The sequence below is a fragment of the Nematolebias whitei genome, chromosome 6 (assembly GCF_014905685.2).
Source record: "Nematolebias whitei isolate Nwh7 chromosome 6, NemWhi1, whole genome shotgun sequence".
NCBI lineage: Eukaryota > Metazoa > Chordata > Actinopteri > Cyprinodontiformes > Rivulidae > Nematolebias > Nematolebias whitei.
The window spans coordinates 32,878,529-32,888,367 of record NC_056503.1 but is presented as its reverse complement, the minus strand read 5'-3'; the positions used below and the strand labels follow the sequence as shown (position 1 = coordinate 32,888,367).

General features: G+C 43.4%; 1 protein-coding gene across 1 annotated transcript in view; it reads left to right on the top strand.

The window, feature by feature from the left end:
• The first annotated feature begins 1,279 nt into the window (after nucleotides 1-1,279).
• schip1 (schwannomin interacting protein 1) overlaps nucleotides 1,280-9,839 on the top strand; it is a 52,291-nt gene continuing 43,731 nt past the window's right edge. The window contains exons 1-2 of the mRNA XM_037677529.1: nucleotides 1,280-1,757; nucleotides 4,728-5,519. Of these exons, the coding sequence (XP_037533457.1) occupies nucleotides 1,749-1,757; nucleotides 4,728-5,519 (801 nt within the window). The 5' untranslated portion in view covers nucleotides 1,280-1,748. The remainder of the gene's footprint in view (nucleotides 1,758-4,727; nucleotides 5,520-9,839) is intronic.

Below are 9,839 nucleotides of genomic sequence, written 5' to 3'. Positions count from 1 at the left end.
GGGGGGTTGGGTTTTTTTTTTTTTTTTGTTGCTTTTTTCAGTTAATTTCCACTTTTTTGTGTTTGTTTCTGCTTATTTCAGCCTGTGCAAACATGATCTTTCTGCTTTCTTATGCTCATTTAAGCTTGTTCTACCTTGTCAGCTATTAGCATTTTTTAGCTAATTTTAGCTATTTTCAAATGAATTCAAGTTTTTCATGGTACTTTTTTCTTTCAGTTCTTTTTCTGTTATTTCAACAACTATTTAGCTGTTTTTATGCTAATTTTCACCTTTTCAGCCAATTCCACATTTTTTAGCTCATTTCAGCTATTTCTGCTTCCTTCTGGTAGTTTAAGCTTATTTCTGCTTTTTCAGCTAATTTTCAGCTGTTTTTTTTTTTATTGTTTTTTGGGGGTTTTTTTTGCTTTTTTCAGTTAATTTTCACTTTTTTGTGTTTGTTTCTGCTTATTTCAGCCTGTGCAAACGTGATCTTTCTGCTTTTTTCCTGCTAATTTAAGCTTGTTCTATCTTTTCAGCATTAGCATTTTTTAAGCTAATTTTAGCTGTTTTCAGCTAAATTCAACTTTTTCATGGTAATTTTTGCTACTTTCAGCTTGTTATGGTCCTTTCAGTTTTTTCTGCTATTTCAGCTACTATTTGTTTTTATGCTCATTTTAGCCTTTTCAGCCAATTCCACATTTTAAGCTCATTTCAGCTATTTCTGCTTCCTTCTGGTAATTTAAGCTTCTTTCTGCCTTTTCAGCGACTTTTCAGCTTTTTTGTTTTGTTTTTGTTGCTAATTTCAGCTTTTTAGCTAATTTCCTAATTTTTGTGCTCATTTCTGTTAATTTACCTAATTCAGCAAAAATGTGTTCTTTCTGCTTCATTCTGCTAATTAAGGCTTGGGTTTGTGTGTTATTTTTAACTAATTCAGCATGTTTTGTTGTTGTTTTGTTGTTGTTGTTGTTTTAACTAATTTCAGCTATTTTCAGCAAGTCCTTCAGCAATAAACATTCCCACTGCATTTTCGCAGGAAATGCAATTTCTTAAGCTTGTGTCTGAAATATTCTGTGACTTGAAATAAAAAAAATGTACAAGCAGCTTAAACAAAAAAACTTTTTCAGTAAATTTGCTTTGGCAGTTTTAAATTCATGACTTGAACTTGTCATTCAGAATGAAAATGTGAAACAAACTAGTTCAAGTGAGAAGTTTCCTCTGTGGCTCGTGAAGGGTCAGTGAGTGCAGAAGGTTGGGCTTCATGTCGTCGTCACTCCCCGGAGCGCCGGGCTGCGCCACACCGACACACACACGCGCACACACACCGGTGCCGGGCTCGGGAGCACACGCTCACGCTCGTTCCGCGCGTCAACCGCTCGTGTTTAGAAGGAGACCCCCCCACAGCTCGTGTCAAATAAATCTCCGACGCGCACCCAGTGGACGGGATTGCACAGTTTATTTCCCGGCTGACGTGGAGGCAGCAGGCTGGACTCCCTGCGTGTCTGTGGCACCGCTCCGTGTCTGCGCGCGCCGGGGAGGAGAAGAGGACCTGCCGGGACTTTAACGCCACCTTAAAAAAAAAAAACATTTTGTACCTCCACTCTCTTCACTAAAGCACCTAAAGATGAGTGGAGTGACCCCTCCGCCGGCTCCGTGTCATTCCTCGGGAGAAGCTCGCCCCCCCGCCGCCCGTCCTCAGAAATAAACCGGCGCGCGCTCCAACAGCTCGGATCTACTCGAACATGTCTTGACGTGGATGTGAAGCTGCTGAGATGATGACAGTGAGTAAATGGAAGACAGGTTGCGCCCTGGCTACTTTTGTGTGTCTGTGTGTGTGTCCGGGTTCATTCTGACGGATCATGGTGCTTGATGTGTGTGTGTGTGTGGGGGGGGGGGGGGGGGGGGGGGGGGGGATTACATCATTAGATTAATTGTGCGCATATACAGTCAGAATGGAAGGATTCAACACACCCTTATGTGTCGGCAGATGTAACCACGCGTGCAGAAATGCCACTTGGTGCGGGGCGGACGCACGCACAGACTGGGCGTGTGCGCTGAAGCCCCCCCTGTTGAACCATCTGAAGGAGGACCGGTGTCCTCTTGACATACAAAATAAATGTCCCCCTTCCCACGATGACACCCGCCCACCCAACCGGCTGGCTGCGGGGTGGGTATCGGTGCAGCTGTCAATTTGCATGTTGGCCAAATCCAGTCTGTGTGCGCGCGCGCTCCGGTTAATCCCACAGTGGATCCGCTTTACCAGGCTGGCGTCTTCCACCCCCCCCCTCGCTATTTATACTTGCACTTTAAATGATTGCGTCACGTGACCCTCGCGTGAAGGCTGCGAGAACTGCGCTTAAAAAGAAATGACCGAGATTTTTTTTTTTTTTTTTTTTTTTTTTGAGACTACAGGATTAAAGCCGTGCACATGACAGGCCTGTTAAAGGTCCTCGTGGGAAACTATGAAATGGAACATAAACACATCTCATACTTTGAATGAGTTTATCTGAGATCCTTATTGTTTCTTTTTATACTTTATGTTTTGCTATTTTGGGGTGCAGGCGCCGTGTACATAATTTAGTTCCACCTCATGTACCACGTGTGATGGAAAAGACAATAAAGTTGACTTGACCTTGGGTTGTATACCTGGATTATTGAGCATGGACTTTGTTACTTGAACCTGAGTTTACTCCTGCAGTTTTCTCAGATATGGTGAATGCGGGTACGCATTCAATGTAAACAAAGTCTCAATATATTTTATGCCCCAAAACTGAGCAAAAATACCGGTAAAACAAAGTTGACCGACTTCTCAACTCCACACGGCTCTTCCATCGTTGTTGACGTGTTTTTCAGTCACTTCGGCTGTTTCTGTAGGTAAACAAACACGTGATATTTGTCAGCCACAAAGTTTTCATTGAAGAACGCCGTAGATATAATTGTGCAGATTTTGCTACTTATTTTATATTTTTTTCTTTTTGGACCTGTCTTCCTCACGTTGCGATGAGTATCTTTAACATTATTAACAGGACGTTGTGTTTAATAAATTCTCATGAACTGCGTGGGCGATTTCCCATCAGTTTTATGAGTAGTTGTCCAAAGAGTTGTGTCATTCCATCCTTCTTGTTTGTAACTTTCCTAGAATTTTCTCACGACAGTAACAAATCCCCGGTTTGGGCAACACGATCCCAAAGACTTCCTGTTATTACTGTCTAGACAAGCAAATCCAGTAATTAGAGTGTAAAACATGAGTAAAGTGCTGTGTTCAGGTTCAAAGACCTACCAGTGATGTAAATGTTGGTGCAGGTATTTGCTTGTGTGTTTGTCTGTTAGTAAAATATCTTAAGAGCCACTGAAGGAATTTTATTGAAACTCTTAGAAACTCGTCTATAACTCTTTAACTTTTGGAGTTAAGATAATTCAAGATGGCCACTACAACTAGTCAGACTTTATCATCAGAAAACTGGCTATAACTTGGTTAATTTTACAGATATGAATATAAAATTTGGTGTGGTTGTAGTTTAGAGTAATCCCCAGTACATACTCCAAGCACTAACAGATTACTTAAGATCTTTGTTTAAAGCTTGATCGTACAAAGTGGTGCGCAGTAGAAATTCCATTAAAAAAATGCTTTTTTTAAATTTTATTTGTGATTTTTTTATGCTAGCATGGCATTTATAACAGATTGACGTAACCTCTGGTTGTTTTCTGTGGCTCTAGTTGTGGTTCGCTTTAACTCGTTCCATGCAGAAGCACAAATTCCTCAGACGACATCAGCACTTTCCTTTGTCTCCAACATGCTGAGTCATGTTGCTCTCCACATCAAACCTATATTCTGCTCTTCCTTTTGCCACAAAGAGCTCAACTCATTGAAAGGTCATCGTCATTAGTAATAACATTTGGTATATTTTGATTTCCCTCCCCGTTGGGTCTTGTCCAAGAGCCCAAGCTCCTGGTCTACACCAGTAATCAGCCATCTTTATAATTAATTAGTTTCCGGCGCAGCTTCTAATGTGGCCACACAGGAACGTGCTGTTAATTTTTCTTTGCCCTGAGAGAAATTTGGGTGCGCTTTGCTTTTCATTAAGTATTAAAAGTGGTGCGATGCTCTGATAGTGTGCTCCTGTGGAGAAAGAGGTAATAATGGTGGGGGGTGGGGGGCTCAGGTGGAGGTTTATGTGTGTATGAGGTGGGGTTGTAAACAACAGGGACGTTTTCATTAGTTGTGTGCTAATCAGTCAGGTGGCGATGGCTGCTCGCGCAGGAGCAACACGGTCAAGGTCAGAGAGGAGCTCCCGACTCACCTGTTAGTGCCACAGTTTGCAGTCAGTCACTTCCAGGACTCACAACTCCCCCGGTTCCTGTCCCTGTAGTGTTGTGCAGATGTAGCAGTAGGTGGTGGGATATTATTCTGACACATCCAGTCGCACAAACTCTAATGGGTGGGTGTCAGACGTTGCGAAAGCCCATCTATAATGTGTATGTTTGCATTTACACAATGAGAGGAATGCAAAGGAAATAAGTTTGGAGTTTGTGACTCTAAAGGAAAAGGAAGTTCCTGCTGGTCAGGAAGTGTTTTGCGGTTGCCTGATTCAAACCACAACTCTGGTGTGACTAATCCAACGTTACACGCTTCCCTAAATTCTCCTTTTACTTTCCTTTTTTCCTTCGATCTCCATGCAGCATGTCCCACTAAAGGAGTCTGCACCAACCTTCAGTCTAACTCTTGCTCTCTATTCTTTTCCTGATTGCAGGATTATCGGGAGGATGGCATGGACCTGGGGAGTGATGCATCCAGCCGCTCCTGCTCAGAGTCCAACTCCAACAAGGTTACGCCATGCTCACCGTCTCTTGACCTGGCCACCTTGGAGGACTACAAATCCTCCCCCTCCCCAGATCTGGCCACTTTAGATGACTACGAGGAGGACGAGGACTACCAAGAGTACAAGAAGAAGGTGATAGAGGAGTGGGAGAGCGAGTACGGCGAGGACTACGCCTCTCCGCAGCCTTCTTCTGGTCCAGACGAGAGCAGCGACGGAGGCGTGAGTGTAACCAGCCCCGACGAAGGCTACAGGAAAGCGGTGAACGGACGCAGCCTCGCGGAAGAATTCCAGGATGTGAAGACCGTCCCACCCCTGCCGGCCCCCGGAGGACGCACCGCCACCTCCACCGCTGCAATCCCGAATGAACTGAAACAGAACGGGAATCTGATTTTTCCCAGGAACAACCAGGTTCACACTTCTGGCTCACCAGTGGGAGGCACAGAGACTCCTAAAGCCACCCACCCCAGCTCCGGTCAGGGCTGGGGGAGCCGCAGCAGTGGCTCTGGTGGCGGTGGAGAAGGAGATGGTGGAGGAGGAGGAAGTGGGGAGACTGATGGCTTGATGTGTGGGTACAAAGAGGAGAGGGCAGAAGAAGAGCCTCTACCCACCATGGACTGGGCAGCTCTGGAGAGGCACCTGGCTGGTCTGCAGTGCAGGGAGCAGGAGAACCAAAACCTGAACCACAACCAGAACCACAACATGGGCAAGACCAACTACACCTCCGTGAGTGTCCCGTGACTTCCTCTGAGCTCTGCTCATGCATGTCTAAGGGTGCCTTCTTTTAAAATGCACTCGTGGTGATTTGTAATCCAGCAGTTACCTGAAAACACAAGGTTCAGTCATCTGGACGGGAGAACAGGGATTACCTACTAATCTAGCGCTAAGCTATGTGACCAATCTAATAACATCACAGAAGTCTACTTGCAGCTGGAGGAGAGTGGAGGCGGTAGGCGGGTGCAATAGTTCAAAATATGAATTAATTTCTCCAGCAAGTAGACGGATCCAGAATAGCTCTTTCTAAACTTTTATGTAGAGCAGAAGTGAAATAATTAAATGTCATTGTTAAATATATGAAGAGCAGCAACAGACGACTGGTAACATCTGACCTGAAGTACTGTGTAAGCTCTTCCTGTTCTTTGTTGTGGTTGTTTGATGGTTCCTCCAGAAGAGGTCAGTGTTGGGACGTGGTGCAGAGAGCACTGGGCCTCTAATGTTCCACCAGCAGCTCTAAAGGTTGGACATTGATGACGTCAGACTGAATTACAGAGTCTGAGTCACCTCCACGGTTCAGGCTTGTTTTGTGGGTGTAGCGTTCAACTATTGTGGCTGCTTCTCGTCCTTCTTAGAAGACCAAACTGTGGGCAGAGAAAAGGCTGGATTGTCATGCTCCCTCTATTGATATGTGAATACCAAGACCCTTTTTCCTCAGTCCACACACTCACAATGGTTTGGGCCGCTGCCATTGTGTATGTGTGTGTGTTCATCGTCTGTCCCGAAGCCGCTCTCCCTCCCCCCGTTCTTCTTTTACAGATGGAAGAACGTCTCAAAAGAGAACCATATGTACAAATACGCACATGTGCTCTCCTCCACGTGTGCTCCTTGAGGGAAGTGTCAGGCTTTCTGTTCTGGTGCTGAGCGCCACAACAGGGAAACATCTTGTGGTTTAAATAAAACATAATAAATCACTGAATTCTTCGTTTCACCTCGTACATGAGGAGACATCCAACAGAGTGAGGTTACATCCTGGGGAATTACCGGCACATCATTGAGGAGCTGTTTTGTTTTCATGAAGCGAAGGGGGTTTGATGCTTTTAGGACGCTGTTAAATTTTTAAACATCCTCCCAGACTGGACCCACCAGCGAGCGTGTTAATGCACAGACTGGCGGGTCTATTTGGTGCATGTGGGACAGAGATATTCACGCTTAGGATCCTCTAACTTCACCCGGACTCAAGAAACGGCACGATGGTGAAGCTCAAAGGTCCTAATCTGTAGCTGCAGCAGCAACAAAGCAAACTTTATTTTATTAATCCCTGAAATAAAAGTTGCTTTACTTCAGCTTCAGCTCTATAAAAGAAGCAGCCATGTTGGTGCAGGTGTGTTTGTTTGAGGTTCAGGATTTGCCTGCAGGCAGATCGTGTGGAGGCACGGTGACCTGCTCATAATTGCTTTGTAATGAACTCTGGAGGCACGTGACTGAGACGGGTCCACAGGGACCTCAAGCACGCGAGGGTAGCATAACCTCTAACCCTTCAATTAGGTCCACATTAATGAAAGGTGAACAATAATATTCTACTTCCTGTCCAGATTAGAGATCTTTCAACAGACAGGCAACATGCAGAGTGCAGCGCAGCTCCCAGGAATGTATTTACTGTGCATTTTCCTGCTGGAGAAACGTTCAAGCTTTGCCTGCAGGCTACTTCTTTTCAATTTCAGCGTTTTCACATCCGCACTCAGTCACATGCTTTAAAAACACCCCGTGGGCAAACTGTGGTTATAAAGATAACGTCTCTGCTGAGAGAAGCAGCACTGATTCCTCTCAACAAATGCAGACAAAAGCTGTCACTCACACCCGCCTGCTCGGGTTGACGAGCATGTTTTTGGCACGTCGATGCTCATTCTTATTTACGATTAAAAACACCAAGAGTAGCCATATTTAAATGTTGCAATGAGACCAGAAGTTGCATCAAACGGTGTGTAATGTTCGGGTAAACGAGTTCAACGTGTCAGACTTTTTCTGTTTAAGGCAAAAGACTAAAAAAAAAATCAAGGAATTTTATTGATTTGGTAGTTTATAAAAATGCATTTGTGCAAACATGTTTGTTCAGCGGACTGTGTGTGTGTTGTCAGAACACCATTTTGGGGTTAGTGGTTAGGTTTAGGACTCGGGTGTGAACAGACAAAAAAAAAAGACAATTTGGTCCAAAAACACAAACAGAATGGGAAAATATGGGGATAAAATATTTTTAAAAATCAAAGTTGCTGCAAAACAAGAACTGAATTCCATCAAAAGCCCTATCCTCCACACCCAAAATAAATTAATAAGTCAAAGCAATTGAATATGCCTACTATTTAGAGTTTAATGAATATAACAGCTCTAATAATTCAGCCTGTGTGAGTTCGCCACGTTTCCCAAGAAACAACCAGCCTTTTTAGTTGGAACATTAAAATAATTCACAAATTGCATACTAAAGTCTAACCCTTTACACCGGGGAAAAGACTCAGTTTTACCTTTTTACAACTTGAAATTAAAATTATTACTCTTGAAAATTTTCTATATAGTTCTTTGAAAAGGATCTAACTGAGTCTAAACGTCCTGTTTTTATCAGCTCGGCCCGTGCTCTTCAGTTTGAATGTGGAAACGTTCGCCTCAAGAAATTTTCTCAAGTCCAGAGCGTAAACGTTTAATTTTTCTTTTTAAGGTTTTTATTTAACATATTGTCTTTACAGGCCTGTACCTCTCTGTTGGCAGGCAGCAGAAAGAAACATCAGGCCAGACCTGGGAATTACCATAAGTACCAGAGAAATTGGGTTATGTAAAAATAATTTTCAGAAAAAATGTTGGCAAGCTAAAAAAGAAAATTGTGTGTAATGATTAGTACCACTTTACAATAAGGCTCCCTTTACAGATGGCTAATAGTTTATAGATGACTTACTAATTCCTCTATAAACATTTTATAAATCATTAATAACTGCTTATTATGCATTAATTAAGGGTGAGAAAGAGACAAAACTGAGCAGTTTCTTGCCAAATAGTGAGCCAAATCTGCCACCTATATATTTCATCTAGAGTTGTTATATTAAACATTTCAGACTCCTTGTAAACACAATAAGGGTTTGTAAACCTATATTTTTTATGATATAATATTGTACTTTATCACTGCAAGTATATACAACTATAGACACTTGTATTGCAGTGATAAAGTACAATATTATAGCCTAAAAAATTAGGTCAGTAAGAGCCTTATTGTAAAGTGGGACAAAATGATTTCATTCTAATGAAATTCAATAACTGATATGGGTCCAGGCTTTATTCGCATCTGGATCTGAACCTCGGTCCACCTGTTGGGGACCCCTGACCTAGACTATAAGGGTCTTTTATTACTTTATGAAAGATGCTAAATCAGTCATGTTGTTGGCTGTGCAGGACTGATGTTTTTTCCTTTTGACCAATAAGAAGCTTTGTGAGAAGTTGTTCGGTCAGTAAAACAAACAAGTAAATAAAGTAGAAAATAGCATTTTGTTTGGTAGTTGTGTTGTTCTCCTGCTGTTAATCAAAGCGATGGGACATCTAGCATCTGCTTCACAGAAAACTCGAGCTTCTCGTACAAACAGCAAAAAGAGCAAAAATCCAAACCAAATGTTTCAGCTGTGCAACGTGCCACAGATGATGCCTTCACTGACCGTGGGAAACGAGACAAGAAGCAGAACCATCTCTTTACATTTCCAGGGCATGTCCAGATGTTGAGCACGAGCAGCAGCCCTCCACTAACAACCTAACCACTACTTTCACTCAGAACCGAGTGTAGACTGTGCCACGTACATCAGAGAGGCGGAGGGGGGAGGACGCAGTTAAAAAAACTAGAGGAAATTACAGGGCTGGAAGACGTGTGCCGTTTAGAGGATATGAAAAAGTCCAAACAGTCTGTGTGAAGAGGTCAGGGAGGAGTTGGACCTGGAATTAAAAAAAAAAAAAAATTTAAAGCTGGAGGCCTAAAAAAAAAAAAAAAAAAAGCAGCTGTGGAAGAAAGAGAGGAGGGGGAGCCATACAGAGATATGGGTTAGGGGGCGGAGCTTCAGACAGGTGTGTGGAGCTCCTGCTGTCTTGCTCCGCCCCTCCTACGATAAACTACTGCTTCTTGCGTGAGTGTGTGCATGTGTCCGTACCAGCTGAAGCACGCTCGACCCTCTGCACGTCAAACCTCACACGCACACACACACACACACACACACACACACACACACACACAGCTCAGTCTCAGTGTCTCCTGTTAGTCCACACACACACACACACACACACACACACACACACACACACACACAC